A 24,970-nucleotide genomic window follows, 5' to 3' on the forward strand; every position below is an offset into this window, starting at 1 on the left:
GGCAGGAGGATGGCTTGAGCCAAGGAATTCCAGACCAGCCTGGGCAACATGGCGAAACCCCCTCTCTACAAAAAATATAAAAATTAGCTGGGCGTGGTGGCGTGTGCCTATAGTCCTAGCTACTAGGGAGGCTGAAGTGGGAGGACTGATTGAGCCCAGGAGGTTGAGGCTGCAGTGAGTGGTGATTGTGCCACTGCACCCCAGCCTGGGTGACAGGGCAAGACCCTATCTCAAAAAAAAAAGAAAAAAAAGAAAACGGGCTTGTAGATCTGGCTCTCCCTGATTCACTACGTGATCTTGGACAAACACGGCCCTTTCCCTGGGCCTCAGCATATTCTTCTATGAAATCAGAAGGTGGGACTCAGATCTTCTAGCCCAAGTCTTTGATTCTACAGTGAGATTCATCTGTCGACCTCCTCTGATGATCCAAGATGACCAGGACTCCAAGCCCAGCCACTCCTCCACCATGCCCAAAGAAGGACTTGGCAGCCCATTCACTCCTTTCCCAGAACTGAAAAGTCTGCATATGGAGGCCCGGGAATAAGGTAACAGTAATACTGCCCTACCTTTGTGGAGGCTTTAACTCTATCTTTTTTTTTGAGACGGAGTTTCGCTCTTGTTGCCCAGGCTGGAGTGCAATGGTGTGATCTCGGCACACCGCAATCTCCGCCTCCTGGGTTCAAGCGATTCTCCTGCCTCAGCCTCCCAAGTAGCTGAGATTACAGGCGCCCACCACCACTAATGCGCCCGGCCAATTTTGTATTTCCAGTAGAGACAGGGTTTCTCCACATCTGGTCATGCTGATCTCAAACTCCTGAGCTCAGGTGATCCCCCCGCCTCAGCCTTCCAAAGTGCTGGGATTTCAGGCGTGAGCCACCGCGCCCGGCCGAGGCTTTACCTCTTTAAAGAGACTCCACATCTGCCGGTTCCCTTGTTCCTCTCATCTGTGGCAGATGGGGCAACATAGATCTTATCTCTATTTTCTATCTGAGGAAAGTGAGGCCCAGAGGAGGTAACTGCAAAGGACCATGATGAGCATCCAGGAATCTCCATTCCCATCACCAAAGCAGGAAGGATGAGGTCTAAAGCTGCTCTGCCAAGCTGGGAGGACAGACATCATCCCAACGCCGTCCCCACCGCGTCCCCCTGCGGTTCAGGTCAAATCTTAATAGAATGCAATGCCAGAAGAGCAGCTCTGATGACGGGCAGGGCCACTCCTCTCCCCAGGCAGGTGAACCCTGAAGCCCCTCCATGGGACTCCGAACTCCTTGGGGCAGTTTAAAAACCACCGCTCTGAGAGGGGATCCCACTGGGACGGGATCTACTGTGAACGACCACAGGCTGTGGATTGTTAAAGTACCACCTCTTTGGGGCCCCTCAGGTACACAGGGCGTGTGGGAACAGCATGGCAGCCGCCAATACTGCTGCAGCGCAGTGCACTTCTCACAACTCCCGCTTCTGCTGGAAAAATGGCCTTCTCAGGAAGGTCGTCCTTACCAAAATACAGTTACCCTCCCCTGCCACAATCCAAACACACATGCTTCTTTACAACAGGCTAGGAGTCGCTACAGCCTTCTCTCTCTCTCAGAATCTGTGCTAACACGCACGACTTCTGTTGCTGTCTCACACATGTAGGTCATCTCCAAAGCTACAGACAAACCCTCACTTATCTCCATATGGGATAAGACAGGCTGGATCCCTTATGGGTCACGCGGGCTTGTTTAAAGAGAGCAGAAAATCATCCTCCTGAAAGGTAAACAATACCCAGACTGGGGCCTCTCCCACAGAGGGCTGGCACGTAGGAATGAACTAGGAGGCCCCTGGCACGGGTGAAACCACTATACTCGTTCTCCTCCCAAATAAAACGCGTGAGACATACGATTTTCCATTGGGTGTGGTGATCTGGAAGCAGTAGCGCCGGTCTTCACAATCCACAGCCATTACTGAGCAGTTGTCCAGGTCCTGGATCAAACCTCCAGCCACAGCTCCCCTGGGCTGACACATCAGATTCCCGCCTTGGGTGAAGAAATAAAGCCTCTCCCAGGTGGTAGTGACCAGCCCTGTTTTGCTGTGGGTTGTGTTTTAAAAAGCCCATTAGTACCAGAAAGCACCAGCCGCACCTCTAAGTTTTGCTGCCTCGTTATGGGTACTGGTGGCATTTTAGAAATAATGTGTTTCCAAGGTCAGGAGTTCAAGACCAGCCTGGCCAAGATAGTGAAACCCTGTCTCTACTAAAAATACAAAAAAATTAGCCAGTTGTGGTAGCAGGCATCTGTGGTCCCAGCTACTCAGGAGGCTGAGACAGAGAATTTCTTGAACCCAGGAGGCAGAGGTTGCAGTGAGCCAAGATGGTGCTACTGCACTCTAGCTTGGGCTATAGAGCGAGACTCCATCTCAAAAAAAAAAAAAAAAAAAAAAAAAAAAAAGAAATAATGTGTTTCTTTATAACATTAAAGCAAAACTGCCCATTCAAGTGGAAAGAGCAGCAGAAGGGTACAATTTAGCTAGAATGATCTGGGAGATCATGGGCTCTGCTTCCAAGGGAGATCCAGTCCCAGGGCCAACCCCGCACTGCAGCCACACGCTGACTACTAAACCAGGAGATGGAACTAGAATTAGTCCACCACCATGAAGAACTGAACACCTGGAGAATCATTTCTCTGAGACCTGGAGCTGAGCTGCTCTGAATCTACTCAGGGCTGCCTTAGCCCACAGCACCCACCGGTCCTAGGAGGCTCTCAACAGATTTGCTTTAACTGAAGGTCATTCTTGTTTTGTGGGCTGCTTACAAAAGGAAAATCTAGTTCCTGGCAAGTAACAACAGAACCCAGTGGGTTTTCTACGCCTGCAGAACTCCAGGGGACATTTAGCTTGTGATCGCTGCAAGTTCACAGACCTTAGAGGTGCTCCAGCCTGCTAACAGCTGGCAGTTCCTCTCCATGGACCCTCCACTGGGGGTTTTCAAATACTTTACTTGGCTCAGTATTTACAGAGTAGCAACTATGTCCAAAAGCACTGGTTTTCCTGTCCCAGTAATTTCCCCAAATGGCAGCGGCTGACATCTGAGTGCTCACTGCCTGGGAGGGATGAACACATTCAATCTAACTTCATAAAGCAGGTGCGGTTATCAGCTGCATTTTACACATGAAGAGATCAAGGCTCAGCCCAGCTGGGCTGTCTGATTCCAAAGTCAGTGCTTTTCACACCACACCATGACAATATCCTCTGTGCTCACAGAAGCACTTAAACCTGATCATCCCTTCCATTCAAAATGGACGCTTAGAGACCCGAGTGGTAAATGTGTGACCCAATCAGTATGAATTCAACTGCCTCTAAAAGCCTTCTGACGCTGCCTCTGGCTCGCGGGTAGGTCTCCAGCACATGGCTCTCACCCGCCAGCTGGTGTGGGGGAAGTGGCATGACGGGATAAAAAATGTCAGTGGTCCAGGATGGTAACAGTTAAGAGTGGTCTGTTTGCACACGGCCACAGTGACCAGAGACAAGGGTGGGCCACAGTGTCCTGGAGTCTACAGCACCGGGCTCTTAGAGGACTCATTCCAGCCCCATCTCTTAGTGCAGTTCAGTGCCTGGGCCCCAGAGGTTTCCTATGTTGCAAGTGGGAGGGGTGCTGTGATGGGAGTTCTTCCCAGTCTCACCCGCCCACCTCCCTCCGACTTTAATGGGGCATGTAAGATTGCTTTTCAGCCACTTCTTAGGGAAAACTGATTTCAGAAAAAGAGGCAAACGGTGGCGTTCTCACTTTCTGAGATTAAGGTAACCAGCCTTCTGGATGAGGTTCCTGTTGATCTGTGGTGCGGCCACATCAGAGTCTGGAGTGTAAACAGATTCATCAACAGAAAGGAATTCTTGCTGGGACACCCGCATCTTTTCCGCCTCAGCTTCCAGTTCTACCTGAATGCTTAAGACAGAAGGTGTTGGGTCAGTTACTCACTGCTGGCCAACCCAGCACTACTAAGAAGCCACTGGCAGCCATCACTCCACCCCCGCCAAGCTTCCAGCCTTACAGATGGAGCTGCCAGCCTCCTACAAGGCCACAACCCTCTACCCTTAGGCCCTGAAAACTATGAATCACAGGGACTCAATTTTGCAGTAGTAAATGCGTCTATATGACTGCTGTTTTAAAACAGAACCTAAGGAATGCCACTGACCTATGCTTGAACCCAGCTGAACAGTTTTGCTGCTGACAGAGGTATCCATGCTTAGCACCACTAATGCACATTTTTGGAGAAAAGCTTTGAGAAGCCCCTCCTCCAGGGCTGCTCACACAGGCAGCCTAAGCAAGTTCCAAAAAGGAAGGAATGAAATGGTAGTCAGGCCTCCCCTGCTCTTGGTTCAGGCAGGAGCAGTGCTGACAGGAAAATGATCAGGAAGTGGTACTAAGGTATAACCACAAAGCCAAAGGCAATGCTTTTCCTTTTCTAACAGCCACAGATCTGCCCCGAGGCTGCATGGGCTAGCAGGCCGAGGGCTGCCCACACAGGGGTAAGTGGACAGATGGCCTGGCTCTGGGACATTAGCCCCTGGCTTTCATGTGCTGAGGTGTGGAAATGGTGGCTGCCCTTTACCCCTACTAAGCTAGACCTCACCAGGCCACCCCACCCAGTTGTGACAGTCTGCCCAACAGGGCCCATCCATCTGAGAAATCACACTTTAGAGGAGGCTTCCTCTGCACTGTGTCACAGGAGACACGGCAATCACAGGGTTAAAATCAGAAGCAAACGGGGGGCCAGTGTTTCTCCACATGAGCACCTCAGGATTCTCTCTCTTCTGTAATTAAGGAATGTTGGCTTGGGCATTCCATATTTCCCCACTCCCTATCTATCTGTCTGTCTGTCTGTCTGTCTGTCTAGACTCTTGCTTTGGCTCGCTACAACCTCCGCCTCCTGGGTTCAAGCGATTCCCATGCCTCAGTCTCCCAAACAGCTGGGGTTACAAGCATGCACCACCATACTCAGCTAATTTGTGTATTTTTAGTAGAGAAGGGGTTTCACCATGTTGGCCAGGCTGGTTTTGAACTCCTGGCCTCAAGTGACCCACCCACCTCGGCCTCCCAAAGTGTTAGGGTTACGGCCGTGAGCCTCCGCTCCTGGTCAGCTCCTCGTCTTTAATGCAGCGCTCAATTTTGGCTTTTCTGACATTTGACTGGGATGATGGGGAACTCTACCATTGGTGGCCTTAGGACAGGTAAGCTGGAGGACAAACTTGATTAGCTTCGCCTGCTTGTCACTGCCCTGGCTGAGAGAATGGAACATGGAAGACCAAGCTCAGCACATAGGACAGGGGAGGAGAAAGGGGGAGGAGGGACCAAGAGCCTGTCAAGAGCTCAGGGTCAGCTTTTATGGGTGAGAAACCTCTTTGAAGATGTGATACAAAAGAAGGACCCCGTCCCCAGAAGGACACGGACACCAACGTGGCATCTTGTGTACAACCCCAGGAGATTTTTAGTAGCTGACCTGCCTTCCCCTTCTTCCCTGCCCCACACAGACTCAGGCTCAAACACTGGGAGCTCATCCAAGGTTCCCGGGAACCAAAGGAACAGGGTTAAAATTAATTGCTTTCAACTGGTTCTCTTCAGATATTAAAAAAAAAAAGCATGTATATACACACACACACACACAATTATGTATCTGTTCATCTATAGATATGAGCTGCAGAAAGGCAGAACTGTATCACTATAGGGTTAGGGGATAAAGAAAGCTCTGTGGGGTGGCTGGAAACCATGCCGTGCTATCTGGAGTCCCACCACTGGGTTCTGAATCCACCCCCACCGTGAAAGCACAGAGCACCTGTGGCATCATCCCCCGGAGAAGGGCTGCACAGCTTCAAGGCCACCACCAGATCCTGCTCTGAGGCCTCCCTGGGTGGGCTGGCCGCTCATGCATGGCAATGCGGCAGCAAAACCACCCCTTGGTTTGGAGAAGAGCGGTCATATTTACTCACCAACATGAAATGAAAACTTATAGGAAAAGTAGCACTCAAAACAGTACTTTAGTTATTCGAATCAAGTACTGCAAGGTTCAGTTTGGAAACCCCACCAGCTGCCTGTCACCCCATACCTAAATACAGCTTGTCAGACAGAGGGGGTGACTCGCAGAGCCAGCCCCAGCCTGCACAGAGAAGGCCATGTAGCCCAGGCGCAGCCTCTGACGTTAATGCCCGGGTTGTGGTTCTCTCAGGATGGCTGGTGCTATACTTGGGTTGGCCTAATAATGGTTCATGGAAATGCTGACAAGAAGGGAAGACACAGGCTCTAAGATCTGCAGAAAGAGGAAACCACGGCATCTCACACGCATGGGCACAGATGTCCTCCCACCCATTCAGAAAATAATCAGGTGTGTGAAAAAAATTGAGGCATAGATGATGGTTCTTCCAGAAACATAGAAGGCCGAGGAATTCTGAGAGTTAAAGCAGGATGAGGAAGAGACAGTGAAAGATGAGGGAGAGAGGATAGTTTTACAAAGTGACCATTTAATAGCCTCTCATCTTCTACCTCCTCCTGACATTCCCAGGGGCTAAGAACCAAACAAATTAAAAGGCAAGAAACTGCAATCAGATTTCACAAGTTGGTTTCTAGCATAATTATAAATAAAAGCTACATCACTCACTGCTGCCAATTATTCAGAGCAAAACAGCTCAGTGACCTTCAGGAAGGGGTACATGCTCTCGACTCTCTTTGCATCTGTCTCAATGCTCAGCACTGGTTTTTCTTGGGACTGATTATTTTTGGAGCATTTCAGATAGACTTCTACCTAGATCAGTTCCCTTGGTTAGCCTTCATGAGGTGTGGTGAAACGCAACATCTTCAAGAAAATGAGCAACTTTCTCTTCATGTATCCACATGAAATAAAATTCCTATTACTTCCATTTTGTCTATTTGTCAACTCCACACACACACACACACACACGGACCTATTTCTACACTCCAGAACTCGTGGCAAGCACTTGGGAAGCCCACGCCATGCTCCGGATGGACCAAGCCTGAGGCTGCAGGGGCCAGGGCCCCCCGCAGAGCTCCCCGTCATGGAAGCTGGGGAGGGCGGGCGGCAGGGCGGCCACAGCCTCCGGTAAGTGTGGCAGTTACTCAGCTACTGAAGAGAGTGACGTTGTATTTCTTAAAATAAGCACATGCAGTTTTAAAAATTAATTCCAAAAAGGCTCTATCCCTCCTTTGTCTATTATAAATTAATGCGCTGGTCAGAGTTTCCTGAAAAGTGACAGCACTTCCACCTGCTACTCCCACGTACTCTCAAAGAAAGCCAAGAGCTCTTCTAAAACCACAGCAAAGCTAAGCTGGACTCCCAGGCATGTAACATGTGAAACTCCAACATTCACAACAAGAGATCCGGAGAAAACTCCGCCAGGGTGCCCCAGATATTTATGAATATTGGCAGCTAAGATGAGGGCACTGTTACTGAGCATTTCTGGGGTGGACAGAGGCTCTGTGCGACCCTCCACAGTTAGAACCCTCCCCTGACCTCCCAGAGATGTCAGAGCAGCAGGAAAGGCAAGGGGCACACAAGAGCCGGCCGGAGTGCAGCATTACCTTTGAACCATGTCTGCAACGGAGGATAAAAAGCTGTCCATATGCTTGGAAAACATCTCTGCTCCCTTCTTAAAAAAGTTAATCTGAAAGATATAAAAAATTCTGAAAATCATCCAGGGAAGTGATCACTGAACTCACTGAAGGTGAGACAGGCAGTGTGAGGGCAGCCATCACAGCCGGCTGGCCCGCCTCGCACGCGGCACTGGCAGCCTCTCTCCTGAGTCTACACCTGAACACGACGCACTTTGAAACTGAAACCACGGTTGCTGGCTTTGGGTGCCCAGGGAAGGGATTCCTTACTTCCTGTGACTCCTGTCTAATATTCACTTCCCAGAAAGTCTGGGTCCCCTGACAAACCCTGGAGGGCAGGGGTACGGGAGAGGGAAGAAGAACATCTCTGTGTACTGGTGGCATCTGCATCATCCCACCCTGAGCAGCTCCCGTTTCCATTCTTCTACAGCCATGACTTTTACAAATCTGCCCATTAGGTATGAACTGCTCCATTTTCTATGTCTGCTGGATGAGAGGTAACAGTAACAGGTGCAAGCCTAGATGATAACAAAGAGAGAAAACGTTCCGTGTGAGCAAGGGTATTCTCTCACACATTAACCCAGCTCATCTGTCTGACCTGGAAGCCTCTCTTTCCTGGCACGGCGGGCACCAACATCGACCTCTGACCCTGAGGCTAGCAGGTATTCTCAGCATAGTTCTGACGGCTTTGCATGGACTCCCCAGACACCCTGGGAAAGCATGTATTCTAATGTACTTAGTTATCACAGGTTAAAAACGGATGACTGTGGTCATCCTAACCAGGTGATACATGCACGGGGCTCTTCTGGCCCCATGATCTTTGAATCATACAGAGATCACCACTGGAAATGCCATTTGGAACCCCTGAAATGTTAAATATCAAAATGAATATTAATCATTTAATATCATTAATCGGTTAAATCAGCACTCTGCATTTCCAATGGCACAATGTCGTGGTGGCCTCTCTCCCCTTCCCCTCCCTGAACTCCTTTGGAATTTAGACTCCTAGGCCATGTCTTAGCTCCTCTACTATTCTGCAAGCTCCTTAGGGCAGGGGCTCACATAATCCCTAAGGAAAGTGGGCGAATGGATGAACGGAAGGCCAGGTAAGACGCCGGCTCTACAGCCACATCACGGCCTGTCCCGTCAGAATGACACTGGAGGTCACTGTTCTGTTCTCAAAAACCTGCGCACCGATTACAGAGCCTCAGTCTGCAGGCATGAGGACCCAACATGACTTCAAGGGCTGGAGAAGGCAGGAATGGAGTCCCCACACCTCCACAAAGGTGGGTGGTGCCGAGAAGCCTGGTGAGTCTCCACCACATGTGCCTTCGTGAGCAGCAGGAAGTGCTATGTTCACAGAACCATCAGCTCACAGATGCCGGGGCTCAATAAACCCTGATTGCCAAGGTCGGATGAGGCAGGAGGAGAGCTAATGCTTCTGAATCATCCAGAAGATGACCCCACAGTGCCAGGCGACAAACTTGTCTAGGAGAAGGAGCTATTGTTTTCATCTGCATTTTAAAATAATCCATAGGGAAAGGGCCCACTTGGTCTTGTGCCTTGATATCTGGATATGAAAAACAAAAGATGCCATTCTCAGCTCTCAACAATGATGCTCCTGCCACTCAATAATGGTGGTGTGCTCTGCTGTTCCCCCAGGACTGGGGCTACATGTGTGCTATGGTACCCACAGCTCCTCTTCTCCCTCTGTGGCCAGAGCACTCACTTAGAGAGTCCAGGCTGGGAGCAGTGAGGTAGTCCTTGGCCATGAACAAGAATGAAACCAGCTGGTGTCAAGCTTGTCCTGTAGGCCTTGCAGGACACCCTCTTATCAAGCAAGTTCTACAGCACTGACCGCTCAGGACTGGAGCTGCTCATCCTTCTGAGACGCTAGATCTGAGACCGTTCCTGACCCTAGGGCTCTGACTGAGCAAGGTTACGGTCCCAGGGGGATGGCGTCAATCCAGGAGGGGTTAACTAAAGAGAACAAAGAGAGCCCTGGCATTCTCTAATATGGCGAGGCCATCCGCTAGCTGCGATACGGCCTGCAGGGGAGAGGAGGGCAACAGTATGAGTTACTGCACACCTGTGTGCACAAGTGCCCACCATAAGCACCTGGACAGCTCCCAAGATCTGCTGAAGACTGATGCCCACAGCTGGGTGGTGCTACTTCACTCAGATGACACAGAAAGACTCTATCGCTCTATTTAAATATCACTTCCAAACGCACAGGCTGACTCTAGTGAACTCACCATTCAACAATCTAACAACTAGACTAAAAAGGAAGACAACTGAGCTTGGGTATTTTCCAAAGCCCTTTCCCATTTGCCCTGAGGGTACTGTGCTGGCAGTGAGCGGCACTTTTTTCTCTGAACAGGAAATGGGTTAAAGCTCTTCTCTCATTCCCCTTTTTGTTGAATGACACTGACGTGAGGTTTTTGTTTTTTAATATACGTGCCTTAAAAATGTATTACAGAAGTATTAGATGTTCATATATCAGGTATTTTTAAGTTGGTGACTTTCTTAACAACATTTTGCTTCCTCACATCCCCTTCTGTTCCTAGATTGTCAGCTGAGAGAAGATTCCTGGGTGCCTTTCTCATGGGCCAACGGATGGCTCTGGAGACAACGCAAGTGAGGCAAATGCAGGACGGGGTGGAAAGTGAGGGGCTGGTGCCATCAGCCTCACACTCACAGTCACTCTTGTCCCTGCCGCACTGGTGCCCCTGTAGTCAAGTACCCATCCTTAGAGTAGAGCCTCTCAAGATAAATATTCAGTCAGCCATTAAATAGGAGGATAGAAACCCAATGAATACAGAAGACCTCATAAAGCACTGGCAACGTCTCCCCATGCCCAGATGTTTAGGTGCTGGGGATCACCTAGGAGAGGTGCCGCCTGAGAAGCCAGCAGACGGGGGCCTTACTACAGAGTAGCAAGGAGTGCCGGGAGTCCTGGGTGACAGGTGAGCTATCCCAACCCCGGCGGGAGCTGCTTCTAGGAGAGCTGCACCCAGCTGGCTTTCATTTGGATTAGAAAAAACGGCCACATAGGCTCCTTCCCAAGAGAGGCTTGGGACCCAGGCCTCATTTCCCGAACATATGGCCTAACTTGAGGCCAGTGCATGTCCAGTTGAAGATGACCCAGCTCAACTGGAAGCTGTCTCAGTGCTGAATCCCACAAAGTTGCCAGGGAGATTGTGCATTTATATTTCTTTCTATGATGGATGATGCTTCAGTTTCTCCTAAGTGCTCTCTCAGCAGAACGCCACAGCTGGCTTAGGTTTTAGCCCTCAGGAAGGGACTCCCCTACCTGTCCGTGGGCAAAGCCTATCATGGGCTCCATCATGGCCATCCGCTTTCTGTACTGCAGCGCGTTGAGGGCACAGTAGTACTGAAGGGAGGAGAGGTGCTGCTTCCGCCGGGCTGCGGCCACCTCTTTTCCAACTTCGGTCTTCACCTGGTTAAAAGGTGAAAGGAAAACTTCAAGTTGTCTACTGTACATGACAATTCTGTAAAAGCGTACTCTTCAAAACGTGTGTGTTTAGGCATTATAACCTTTTTTGTGACAAATAACCATTTTTGTGACAAATATAATAAAACACCGATAAGGCTGCACCTCAACTTTCTAAAAACTCCAAATTAAAAATATGCAAGAAACAGCATCTCAGTGCTCTGAGGCTGCAGTGAGGTGAAGCCAGTATTCTCCCTGAACAGTGCAACGTCAGTCCTGCAGTCCTTCAGGATAACAATATGGCAGCACGTACTGAAGAAGGCCACAGACATTCTAGTTCACTCATGAGAATGTATGCCAAGGAAATAATTTAGCCCAAGGAAATCATGTAACAGAAGTAAAAAGTTATATGCATGAAAGTAGTCAATATTATCGAGAGTAGCCAAGGTCCTGGAAAGCATGGATTAAAGAATCAGAGTCAACACCTGGGGCAAGGAGTTCACATGACCTGGGTGATAAATGAGTCAGACGAGGCAGCAAGCTGAAGTTAAAACCCCTGTGTGATCACAATCTTACAATGGCTCTAAGCTGGTGTTTAATAAACCAGTTTGAAAAGACAGAATAGAGAAGTGGAGGCCTACTCATGAGATTTGGAATGAATAATTTTAAAAGTCCATGTATATTTAAAAAAAAAAAAAAAAAGACACTTGTGAATTTTTATGCCATAAATTCACAAGAGGAAGGCGTGAAAGGCCTTTATGCAAATGGAGTGAAAAACGACATGTAAAGTAATCTTACCTTCTCATTCTCCTTTTTCTTAGGCAGCCTGCTGTATTTGGCCATTGAGAGGTCATGCTCTAAAAATAAACAGACATCTGAGCACCCAGGAGGGTCAGGGTCGAAAGGGAAGAACATTCATTGGGGGTCTCCTCCCCGCCACAGGAAGCCCACACACCCACACACCCACACACCCACACACCAGGAATGGAGAAGGTGCCTACCATGGCTAGCGAGTCCAAATAGATCCTTTAAAGTGCTTACTTCTGAAAAGGAGAAAAGGGACCGTCTTAGAGCAATGAAAAATAAAACATGCCAACCCAGAGCTCTGCACTTTCCCCCAAAAATAAGAGAATATGCGTGCAAGAGAAGCCCCTGCACCCGCAGTCCCCAGCTCTCACAGGCCTGGCCCAGAGGCTGGGACCTGGGCTCCCTGGAACATATGGGCTTCAACCATACCCCACACCCAGTGACGCTCACGGCCCGAGCAGCCCTGAATCTCCACATAGTGCTCAGGGTCTGTGAGGGACAGCGCACGCCGGGGAGGTGGGCTGGACAGTGCAGTGGACAGGTACTTTTCATGGAGACCTGGAGTATAAACTTCAGTTCTGATGCCTCAGCCCCCAAATAGAGTGTCTTAATACGTCTTTCTACAGCCAGAACCCAGAAGCTTCCTGTGTTGCCATTTTAATATCAGACTTACTGGAGTCAACACTGGCCAAAGGAATATGGGGTGCTTGTATTAATGAAAAATGTGACACAATCTAGCATACTGTACTTGCGACAAGCCAACACCAATAACTATTACTCCAAGTGAGTGCCACGCCCACCATGCACAGAGATGGCTGAACCAAGCCCAAGACCAAAAATCCAAAAAGATCACTGAGAGCAGTGACTGTCCAAGGTTAGAAACTTAAAAACACAACGATCGATACCTAAAAGAAAGTGACACTTCCTACAATTCTGAAACAATCCATTTTCATTTTATCAAACAAAGCCAAGCCATTCACATCTATATTGGTTATACTGGTTTTCAATTTGCCTCCAAACTGCCTCCAGCTTTTCAATTCTCTTCGCGTCATTCATTCTCTGTCGGTATCAGGCTGCTTTCTGCCCTTTCCCGCTTGCATTTTTCTTTTTCTCTCTCTCCCATCTTTTACTTCTCATTGGAGTCAAGTTTTAGGTTTCTTTACTTATCAATGTTAAGTAGTTTCCTTAATATCTCTTGTGTTCTCTTCATTCAGATTACGTACTTGTGTTGGTGAGTAAATAAAGGTTGAGAAATGTAAGCTAAACCACCACTGTCTAGGCAGATGGTGGGAGCAGAGGGGAGGTCAGATTCTAATTTGGTCTGATGTTGACTCAGGTATGACCTGGGGCCAAATACTTCAAAGGGATGTCCTGGTGGCATCAGAAAAGGACGTTTAACCTTTTTCAAGATACTAAGAAGACTCCTCCTTACTACTAATGAGCAGTTTTATTCCACTTAAAAAAATCACCATCCTGGGCAAATACTACTCATCCACATTTGGGGTCACTCTGCATTAGCGGAGGCCACTGTCATGAATGCTGCTGGGCACTCTCAATTCTAGTTCTGCCTCCCACAAGCAAACCTGAAAGACATAAATCTGACAACACAGGTCTTAGGAGATGATTATCTTCTTTCAAACAGACTTGGAGTTTGTTTTTCAAATGACATCCCGCTCACTTCTAATGATTTTATTTAGAGAAAACTCTTCAAAAAAAATGCTAAGGCATTCAGTGAGGACTGAATAATTAGCAGATGACTGCAGCAAGCATGTTTTAGCTTCCTATGCAATGATAGATGAGCAACACTAAAAAGCACTATAATTCCTGCTTTGTTTAATCAAGGTTTCCCTTTATGCAAGCAAATGGATGTATTACTTGTTATTTTTTATTCATTAAGTTTTAGTGCTGCCAAACTGATCTTAAGTAGAGTTTATGCCAGTTCTATCATTGTTCCTTAGCCTCAAGTGACATGAACACAGGGGATCTCAAAGCAAGCGGGGAAAAGCTTCACCTTTTTTTTTTTTTTTTTTTGAGGTGGAGTCTCGCTCTGTCGTTCGGGCTGGAGTGCAGTGGCGCAATCTCGGCTCACTGCAACCTCTGCCTCCCAGGTTCAGGCCATTCTCCTGCCTCAGTCTCCCAAGTAGCTGGGACTATAGGCACGTGCTACCACGCCCAACTAATTTTTTGTATTTTTAATAGAGACGGGGTTTCACTGTGTTCGCCAGAATGGTCTTAATTTCCTGACCTCGTGATCCGCCCGCCTCAGCCTCCCAGAGTGCTGGGATAACAGGCGTGAGCCACCGCGCCCGGCCCATCTTCACCCTTAAGACTTGTGTTTATATTTACTGCAACCTTTCTCCGCCTCCAACCCTGCTGCAAAGGAAGTTCAAGGTGATATATTTTTAAAGAGTGAGTACTATACTGACCAGATGTTTTAGCATTCTAGTTTAGGCTTTTTGGGAGCCAGCGACTTGTTTATATCAGTGTTCTAGAAAATGTAATTCTTAAACTCTAAGTAATAAATACTTTCAATGAAGAGAGAATAGGACTAGAAAATGTGGAGTCCCTTTTCTAACATCAGCTAAGTTTTTTCAAGATTATTCATTATTTTTGACGTGCATTTTGTGACTACCTGATTTCTAAGAAATATAAAATTGTCCTAATGCTTTATTTTAATTGAAGAACCAAAATTAGTCCAAAAGGACACCTAAGTTTTCTTACTCTCAGATTCCCTTACTCACTAACTGGGAGTTCCGTAAGAGCAGCACCAGAGTCTAGCACAAGGAAAGCAAGGTTCCTATCCCGTCTTCCCCTCTTCAAGCCCCCACCTTCCATTCCAAAGCATTCACGGTTCCCCCAAGAACAGCATGACTTCACAAATGTCCCCTAACCTGGAACACGACCTTAATGTCATTTTTCAAAACCCAGCTCAGAGATCACCTTCTCTAGGAGGCCCTCCCTAGCATGCCTTTCTGTGTGCTGTTTCTACTCCTGTGCATCTCTGTCCTGCTGCCCTCATCACATGACATCGCAACGATCTGTTTCCACACCTGTCTTCTCGTTGGCCTGTGACCTCCTTTAGGTGAGCCAGGAACATAGTGGGAAGTCAGTAAAAGTTCGCTAAATTGAACTGCTCAAAAAGAAAGGCATTTCTCAGCGATCCACACATTTAAAGAAAGTAATGCAGTAAGAATTATTAAGTGCATTACACAATATTTTGAAGGTAACTGGCATTGAACTCAGCTACTTTACCTGTGAGATCCTTTTCTCGGAATTGTATAATAGGTAGAACCATTGTGTCTGCCAACTGTTTAGCCAGCTCTGTATGGAGAACATTAAGCTGAAAGAAAGAGAATGGTATTCAAGTAAATTAAATACATTATTATTATTGACATAGTCTCATTTCACCAAGGAATCACACTGAACACTTCCGTGTGGTCACACAGCTCAAACTTCCTTAGCAAACAAGTACCCTTCATAAAGCAGTAAATGATATTGGCCTAGAAGCATGAACAATGAAATGCAAGGCTCTGACTGACCAGGGTACCAATGAAGCTTGCTAACAGAGTGTCTGGGCCCATCGTTACCCTGTTCACCGGGTGGACTCTGCTTCTTCTGTGTTCCCACTCTGGGCCCCACCCCACTGGAGAATCGGAGTGCCTGGATGTGCCTGCAGAGAACACAGCCAGCTGTCAGGGCTGGTCATGGCTCAGGACCTCGCCAGGCTGCTCGGCTCTCTCGCTCTCCAGGGAGGCTGAAGCCACGCCTGAAAGACAGGCCTGCTGGAAACCTGCTCGCCTGAAAACCATGGCCAGCTATGGGCCTGGAAGTGACTTTGGAGAAAGAATATTCCCTACCAGCCGGGCACGGCAGCTCACGCCTGTAATCCCAGCACTTTGGGAGGCTGAGGTGGGGGGATCACGAGGTCAGGAGATCGAGACCATCCTGGCTAGCACAGTAAAACCCTGTCTCTACTAAAAATACAAAAAATTAGCTGGCGTGGTGGTGGGCGCCTGTAGTCCCAGCTAGGCGGGAGGCTGAGGCAGGAGAGTGGTGTGAACCCGGGAGGTCAAGCTTGCAGTGAGCCGAGATCATACCACTGCACTCCAGCCCAGGCGACAGAGTGAGACTCCATCTAAAAAAAAAAAAAATCTGCCAGATTTCAGACGTATAGTCTAGAAAAGGGCCTTTCTGAGAATAAGATGACTGCATTAGGATGTGATGCTCCTCACCAGATGATTTTAACAGCTCTTGACTCTTTTCCCCCTTCTACCTCAAGAACTCAGTAAATTCTAACTTTGTAAATTATCTAGGAGAAATAAAAATCATCCCTATCAGTGCATCTTTGAGTACTTTTTTGTATGCCAGCTTTATATGCTCAATACTAAGGAGTTCTCACCCATTCTGTGAGTTAGGTATTATTTATCATCACCACTTTACAGACATGCAAATAGCTCTCCAAATCCAGAGGGCAAATAAATAGCCTAGGGAGCTTTTAATCTGGGGCTGCTGGGATCTCAGATTTGTTTACTTTCCACTACCTAGCCTGGGATACAGAATGTGTCCTTTATGCTCACATGTTTGGGAATCTGGACGTCAACAATGAATACAGTGGAAGGGATTTTCTCACTAGACCACAGACTTCCAGATATTTTGGGATTCCTGCTGGGTGACTAAGGGGAAATCACCCAGCAATCATTTTTGGATTCAACATGTGGCAAAGTTTCCGTTAGCAGTGCTGGCAGGCATGCATATGCATCAACCTGCTGCACATGCATCTCCCAACAGATCTGGTCCTTCGAGGCTGTGGCTTCCGAGGCCACTTTTATAAGCTTAAAGACCTGCCTAAGGTCAGCCATTTGCCAGGCCAGGTAGCACCGGGGCAAGCTGCTAACACTTTCCCTATCGCTCAACCAAGTCGAAGCATGACAGCTATATTTTGGGGGTAACACGGGAAGACAGCCATGCCAGTAATTGCCTTCAGAACAGAATGTGCTGACTACTTTTCCAGAATAACTTCTATAAGAAAGGTACTGTGTTTCATTAACAGTTAACAGGCTCTGTGCTGGACGCTTTGATAGACATTATTTAATTCAATCAATATCACGGCCCAATTCAGTGGGCCTTTCTGATGCCATATAAGATGGAGAAACCAGACTCAGAAAGATTAAGCGGCTTTCCAATGGTTATGCACTTCAGAAATGGTACATTTCCCAGCCACTCATTTCCTCCCCAAGAATGAAGGGGGTTATGTCATCAGCTTTTAACGTGGGGCTTTTGAGCTGTGAGTTGTACAGGATAATCACTACTGACCAGAGCACCTTCACTGAGGAGAACGGAGGGGACACGCACCACCTCTCACCAATTTAGCATCGCCATATAGAAAATGGGGACAACAGCATCTCCCTTGCATGGCTAAGACATGTGAGGACAAGACAGTGACATGAACAGGACATACTCAGAGCAGTGTGCCTGGCATATGTGCTCGGTCTTCAATCAGTGGACTCTAATGACAATGACATCCTGTCTCAGGTGCACTCATAGGAAGTGGTCCAGAAACTCTGCTTTTAGGGAAATCACCATGCATGGAAATCTCTGTGTGACTTATAACATGGAAGATCTCATTCTAATGCATTCTATTAGATATAAGCCACATAAATCTCTACTTTTTGTTGAACTCTCCTTTAATTTCTGAGTCAAATAACTTGCCTTAAAATTTTTTCAACCTGGTTTAGGCCCAGGTAGAGAAAACAGCCCCAAAAGTTACTCTCCTCTTCCCAGATCTAGGCCCCACCTGGGCTAACTGCTTTCACTCTCTGAGTCTTTACATCAAAAGGTTTGTTTGGAAACTCCTTGCAGAGCTAACCTTCTAGGGCGCCATGATACTACCTGTAGCAACCACACTTCCGGTCAGGCGCGGTGGCTCACATCTGTAACCCCAGCACTTTGGGAGGCTGAGGCGGGCAGATCACCTGAGGTCAGGAGTTCAAGATGAGCCTGACCAACATGGAGAAACCCCATCTCTACTAAAAATACAAAATTAACTGGGCATGGTGGTGCATGCCTGTAATCCCAGCTGCTTGGGAAGGCTGAGGCAGGAGAGTCGCTTGAACCCGGGAGGCGGAGGTTGTGGTGAGCCAAGATCGTGCCATTGCACTCCAGCCTGGGCAACAAGAGCAAAACTCTGTCTCAAAAAATAAAAAAATAAAAACCACACTTCCATCCTTTGGGAACTATTCACTCCCTACTAAAACAATCATCATTCCTGCCCATGACAATGTGGTTCTCAGTAAATATTTTAAACTGGAAATCTTGCTTCTGGGGTTTCGACAACTAACAGCATTTCCTTAGCAGCTCTCTTCTCAAGGACACATGTGACTTCGGGGTGCAGTCCATTGCTTCCCGCCCTGGATTATCTTCCCACTGTTAATCAAGAAAACACTCTCCTCCCACCTTCCAAAAATCACTTTTGCTCCTCTATAATTACATCTTCTATGTACCTTTTATCCATTTCAACACATCTGAGAGAGAGCCACGGCAGTGCATGTGAGCTCATGATACAATAAAAAATACGTATTTGGTCTTTGCCCCCAGTTCTTGGCATAGAGCTCTTAAAACCCTTGTAATTTCCTGAGCAATAGGGGTGCTAGGAACATATTTTGTTACAATATTTGGTCTTTGACCCCAGTTTCTGACACACAGCTCCTAATCCTTTGGAATTTCCTGGGTGATGACAGTGTCTTTTGTTCTGATGAGGCAACTCCTGGTGGCCTCCAGGATAGGGGCTGGTCACCAGAAACACCAAACCATGATTACAGGCTTGGAGCTTTCAGCCCCACCCCATCTTCCAGGAACGGGAGAGAGCCAGAGGTTGATCACATCTATGTGATGAAGCTGCCAATAAAAATGCCTGAACTGTAGGCTCTGGAGAGCTTCCAGGTCGCTAAATACCTGGCAGTGCCCAGAAGGGTGACGTCCCCAGAGAGGGCATGGAAGTTCCACGCCGCCTCCCCTGTACCTTGCCCTATGTATCACTTCATCTGGCTGTTCATCTGTGTCCTCTGTAATATCCTTTAAAATAAACTGGTAAATTTAAGTGTTTCCCTGATTTGTGAGTCATTCTAGCAAATAATCAAAGCCCGGGGGGACGTTGCAGGAACCTCCAGTTTATAGCTGGTTTGTCAGAAGTACCAGAGGCCTGGACTTGCAATTGGCATCTGAAGTGTGGGGGAGGGGGTAGTCTGGTGGGATCATGCCCTTAACTTGTGGGATCTGAGGCTATCTCCAGGTAGATATGTCAGGATTGAGTTAAACTGTAGGACAGTCAGCTAGTGTCACAGAATTGCTTGATGTGGGGAAAACCCACACTTTTTGGTGACCAAAGTGTGCTGAGTGCTAAAAGTATAGAAAGAGAGTAAGTTTGTCTTTTTCCTACTGTTTAGTAGGGGAGAGGACAACATCCAATAAAAACCATATGACGTGTTCACTTTTATATCCCCAGTGCCTGGATCAGCATCTGCTAAATAGGAGGTCATCAATAAATGTTTGTTGAATAAATAATGGCTTGTTGAACTGGTTTGTTGAATAAATGAAAATGCAATCAGTACAGTTTTATATGAATGTTAGTTTCTCACTTTGTAAACTGAAGACGGTATCTACTGCAGATCAATAACTGGTCAATTAAATGGCATCTGCACATTCCTTTATATTTATTCTTTTTTTTTTTTTTTTTTTTTTTGAGACGGAGTCTCGCTCTGTCGCCCGGGCTGGAGTGCAGTGGCCGGATCTCAGCTCACTGCAAGCTCCGCCTCCCGGGTTCACGCCATTCTCCTGCCTCAGCCTCCCAAGTAGCTGGGACTACAGGCGCCCGCCACCACGCCCGGCTAGATTTTTGTATTTTTTTTTTAGTAGAGACAGGGTTTCACCGTGTTAGCCAGGATGGTCTCGATCTCCTGACCTCGTGATCCGCCCGTCTCGGCCTCCCAAAGTGCTGGGATTACAGGCTTGAGCCACCGCGCCCGGCCTATATTTATTCTTTATCATGATTTTCTGAGTATTCGAAACTCCTTAAAAGATGGAACTATTTATATCTACCTAATTTTGCAGAGTTCTGTCCAGCACTAGTAGCATCTGAGTTCTTATGTTTTTTACAATTAGAATTTATGCACTTTTCCTATAATACCTGGTGTTTTTTTTTTGTTTTTTTTACAAATATTCCAAATGTACTGTACAATATAGGTATAAGAACAGTTGTATTAAACCCTTTGTAGTAAGCTAGGCATGGTGGCCCATGTCTGTAACCCCAGCACTTTGGGAGGCTTAGACAGGAGGATCCTTTGAGGCCACAGTTCGAGGCCAGCCTGGGCAATAAAGCAAAAGGCCATCTCTACAAAATTAAAAAAATAATAAAAAACCCATAAAAATAAACCCTTTGTAGTGGGTTGAACTGTGCCCCTCCCCTAAAAGATATGACCACCCAGAATATGTGAATATTTGAAAAAAGGAGTCTTTGCAGATGTAATGAAGGATCCGGAAATGAGATCATCCTGGACTGTCACTAAATTCAATGCCAAGTGTCTATATAAGAAGAGAAGACATGGAAGAGGAAAAACATGAGGGGTAGGGGGGATGCAAAGCCAGACTGGAGTGATGCTGCCACAGCCAAGGAACACCTGGAGCCACCAAAAGATGCATGAGGATTCTCCCTGGAGCCAATGGAGGGAGTGTGGTCCTGCCAGCACCTTGACTTCAACCTTCTGGCCTCCAGCACACTGGGAGGGGATAAAGTTCTGTTGTTTGAAGCTACCTATTCATGGTAATTTGTTATGGCAATCTGAGAAACTAATATACTCTCCTTTGGAAACTGAATTCTCAGAAATCTTTCTTTTGGTCTATTCTTCATATATATTGCAGCCTTTCCCCTCAAACCAGAAACAAATGTAATAGTGTGCAACCTATTCTATGAAAGGAGCCTTGGAAGATCAACAAGTTGAGATACCTTCTCAGATATTTAAGTAGATATTTAAAAATGGAAAGTAGGCCAAAATAACAACAAAACAAAGTTCAAGAAAGAATCAAATACAAATTTTCTATGTTGCTATCTTACCTCATCCACCACTTTGGAAAAATAGTGGAGTGTTGAAATTACTTCTTCATCACCTTTGCCAAGAGCAAAGTTCTAAGACCAAAGAATAAAGGAGCAGGTGTTAAGTGAATGCCAGGGAATTCAGCACGAAGCATCACCTGCAGAACACTACCCTCCACACCGACGTCCTCTCTTCTCCAAGAGCACGTCCTGTCAGAAGTGTCTACCTGAAGAGGGAGTCACAGCTATCCCCCTTCGTCCCGCCCCCAGGGTGCACTCATCTGACCCTCCCTGGCCATTCCTTTCTGCCAAACGTATTTTTTTTACTTTGAGTGTTTATTTCCTGGAATTGCTAATGTTGATTCACTTGTAGTCCCTTGAAGATTTGGAACCCTCAATGGCAGTTAATTACTTCTAGAGGCTAATTAGAATACCTCATAAACACTGTGGGATAATCACTAGTTTCAATACACCAATGGAAGGGAAAGAAAAGACAAAAAAACTATGAAGAAAATGAAACAAATAATTTAAGTCTCTAAGGATGCCTCTGGATAATTCCACTTAAGAAAGTCCTGAACACAGCAGCATCATAGGCCACATAAACACCAAGTTACCTGTTTTTCATATGCCAGCAGTTGCTTAGAAAGCTGTTGTGTGGCCAGACACATCTCATTCTGTGGAGAGAAGAGAAAAAGCAAGTAAAATTAGTCTAATGTATACAAAGTCACGAAAAATGCCATCTCCGAGAATCCCTTAAAAAGTAATATTGGCTGGGTCCAGTGGTGCACACCTACAATCCTAGTACTTTGGGAGATTGAGGCAGGAAGACCACTTGAGATCAGGAGTTTGAGACCAGACTAGGCAACACAGTACAACTCCATCTCTGCAAAATAAAAAAAAAATTTAATTATCCAGGCAGGATGGCATGTACCTGTAGTCCCAGCTACTCAAGAGGCTGAGGCAGGAAGACCCCTTAAGCCCAGGAGGTTGAGGCTGCAGTAACCCATCATTGTGCCACTGTATTCTAGCCTGGGTGATAGAGTGAGATCTTGTCTCCAAAAAAAAAAAAAAAAAAAAAAAATTACAAAAGAAAAAAAAAAATCCCTTTCCAGCAAATGTAGCTAAAAAAAAAAGAAAAAAGAAAGAATATGTGTGTGCCTGTCAAATAATAAAATGTTTTGTTCAGACATTCGGAAAACAAGATCAAAACAAATCAAAAGGTTAAAGTTTGCTATTTTATTTTTTAACCCTTTACAAATGACTGCTCCTTTTGGTCATTCAGTCCATAAAGAAATGTAGTGAGCAATTATAATGTGCCAGACATTCAACAAGGGCACAGTCCCTGTCCTCATGGGGCTTTTTACGGAAGCAGGCATCAAAAAAATAGTTACAAGTGTGATGAGAACTGCAAAACAAAAATACTGGCTGTGTTGGGAGGCTCTGACAGACAGTCTCCAGGGAAGAGATGTTTTAAGCAGGCTCCTGAAGACAGACTAGGAGTCAGCCATGGGGACGAGCTTTCTAGGAGGTGCCAACACGTGGAAGAAGTGCACTGCCTGCCTGAACGGCTCTGAAGTGGAGCGCGGCTGGAGCAAGGGTTGTGCGCTTGGAGGCGAGATCAGGCTGGGAGTGAGGCAGTGGGAAGGCGTGCAGGCCCCCGGGGCCCACGCTCACATATACTGGAAGCACAGCGGGGACCGAGGCAACATATGACAAGGTCAGATTCCATCAGGCTTAGAACACTCGCTAGCAATGATGGATGGTAACAGAAGCACAGCTAAACCTACTGTCCCAGAAAACCCAAGGAAGCCCTACTCTTCAAGGGCTGCGATGCCCTAGGAGGCCTGTTTTGTGCCATTTTCACGGGCCCATACTGCTCATTTTCCTCTCCTCTTGTTTATTCCTCTAATCTCTAGCTACACCGCGGTTTTCTACCACTATCCTCCTACCACTGATGTGGGCAATCTAGAAAACTTGCCTTACATTTCTAAAGTTCAGTTAAAGCTTAAGATTCAGGGTTCATTCCTAAGGAGCGGAGCCACTGGGTCTGACGTGGCACAGATGATGGGAGGACACTGGCCTACCTTCTTGGCCTCGGCCTCCACTGGCTATTTCTCCTGGGGTTGTTGTTCCTTTAAGGCTAAGTCCCGAGCTCTGCGGGAGCTTATTTTATTTTTCCCAGTCCTATTTGGCAGAATACAGCAGAGCCAAATCCTACCTTTTTTTGGCCCTCTTTGCGGACGACTGGCCAACCTGTTCCCTGACTTCCTGCTCTGCTCTAAGGAACAGACATTAATAGACCAGGAAATGTGGCTCTTTTTCCTCAGAAAAAAGTCAGACAACTACAACAAAAGTGCCTGGCTCTGACATCCTACTGGTGTTCGACCCCTTTTAAAACTAACCAGAAATGTGACTTCTAGCCACATAGTCAAGAATCCAGCAAGCGGACAAAGCCACAAGCACAATGTCCTTCATTTAGACAGGAACATCCAACAGTTCTTAGCACACAGCAAGCTCTCAGCAAACGTTTGATGAATGAATGAATGAATGAATGAACAAGGTTAGAAGATTCATCTAAATTCCGAGTTTAAAACAATACCTGAAATCATGGGGTGAGGGGAAAAATCCTTCCTAACCATACAAGGAAACATCACAAATGAAACAAAATACGAAGCAACTGGCCAGGGCCTACTACCTGTCAACCATCTTTAGCAGTGTTGTTTTGAAGATCAGAGTGCATGGGAACAAAGGTCTTATCTCACTCACTGGGCTGATAATCGGCAATGACTGAAAATCTCGTGCTCCTCCTTCCTGAGTTAGCAGCAGATGGATTCATTCAAGCTACCTTGGCACCTGCCTGAGGGCAGCACCACGTGGAACATGATTTGCAGACCCCCCCAGAATCATCATAACAGCAGCCGACATTCACAGGGGGCTTAATTTATGCCAGACCCTATGTTAAATGCATTCTATGCACGACCTCCTCTAATTCCAATGACCCTGTAAAGCAGGTTCTAATTAACAACTCAATTTTATAGATGAGGAAACTGAAGCGCCGAGAGGTTGCGCCACCTGTGCACGGCTACACGGCTGATGAGTGGCAGGGCTGGGATGTGAACCTGGAGCTGTCCGATTCTAAAATCCACACTCCCAAATGCTACTAAGATCCCAAGTTCTACTACAAGGCAGGAGAGGAGAGGCCTCTGCTTTACACTGGAGCGGGCAAACTTTCTCTGTAAGGAGCCAGAGGGTAAATGTTTTTGGCTTGTGGGCCATATGGTCTTTGCCACAACGATTCAACTCTGCTTTATAGCACAAAAGAAGCCAGAAATAACACGTAAACAAGTAAATGTTGCTTCATTCTGATATAACTTTATTTACAAAAATAAGACGCTGGCCCAAGAGCCATGGATTACTGATCCTGCTTTGTCATCAGATGTCTCAAAGACCCATTCTTTTGCCATACCCTCTGCAAGAGGCTCTCTTAAGCTACACATTTCAGATCCCAGGAGCTTCTACTCTTCTAATTCATTCTTTTCTTTATTTTAGTCAACTCTGTCACTTCCCCATATATGCCTCCTTCAGAGACTGGTCAACACATATACCCACCCTCCAGGCCTTCCAAACAAGCACGGACCACGGGCTGCTAGAATTCTTCCTCAGAGCTTAGTGGCAAGTGCTCCGAATGTAATGGAAAGACTTGCCAGGGAACTGCCAGCATCAGGCTGTACCCAAAGCTCAAGGGGAGGGCACATATGTGCCACCCACACAGCCACACAGCTCTACCTCTGCTCAGGGAAGAAGGGGCACAGCGTGCAACACACAACAGCTGCCTTCCAAAACGACTTCGAACGAGACTCTGCGGGTCTCTCCTAGAAATACCATTTGAAAATGCTGCGCGTTTTCCTAGTGTGATATTTCAGGCTGCAAGGCCAGATACGATTCTGTGCAGCCAGTATGAGTTCATCGAAAACCAACATACTTACAACGCAGCCTGCCACCTGCCCTGAACAGAGCACACTGTGTGAAA

The 24,970-nt window shown here is 46.9% G+C and overlaps 1 protein-coding gene across 3 annotated transcripts in view; it reads right to left on the reverse strand.

Moving 5' to 3' along the window:
• APPL2 (adaptor protein, phosphotyrosine interacting with PH domain and leucine zipper 2) overlaps positions 1–24,970 on the reverse strand; it is a 62,186-nt gene that overhangs the window by 20,927 nt on the left and 16,289 nt on the right. For 2 of the 3 annotated variants that reach the window (XM_025402947.1, XM_025402948.1), the window contains exons 3-11: positions 21,555–21,614; positions 20,962–21,033; positions 15,108–15,195; positions 12,050–12,091; positions 11,847–11,905; positions 10,908–11,054; positions 7,565–7,647; positions 3,761–3,919; positions 1,880–2,068 (exon numbers count right to left, since the gene is read on the reverse strand). In XM_025402947.1, coding sequence (XP_025258732.1) covers positions 1,880–2,068; positions 3,761–3,919; positions 7,565–7,647; positions 10,908–11,054; positions 11,847–11,905; positions 12,050–12,091; positions 15,108–15,195; positions 20,962–21,033; positions 21,555–21,614 — 899 coding nt within the window. Of the gene's footprint in view, positions 1–1,879; positions 2,069–3,760; positions 3,920–7,564; positions 7,648–10,907; positions 11,055–11,846; positions 11,924–12,049; positions 12,092–15,107; positions 15,196–20,961; positions 21,034–21,554; positions 21,615–24,970 lie in introns of all 3 variants that reach the window. The other variant, XM_025402946.1, reaches the window with a different exon arrangement.

This window comes from Theropithecus gelada, chromosome 11, assembly GCF_003255815.1.
Source record: "Theropithecus gelada isolate Dixy chromosome 11, Tgel_1.0, whole genome shotgun sequence".
Lineage (NCBI taxonomy): Eukaryota > Metazoa > Chordata > Mammalia > Primates > Cercopithecidae > Theropithecus > Theropithecus gelada.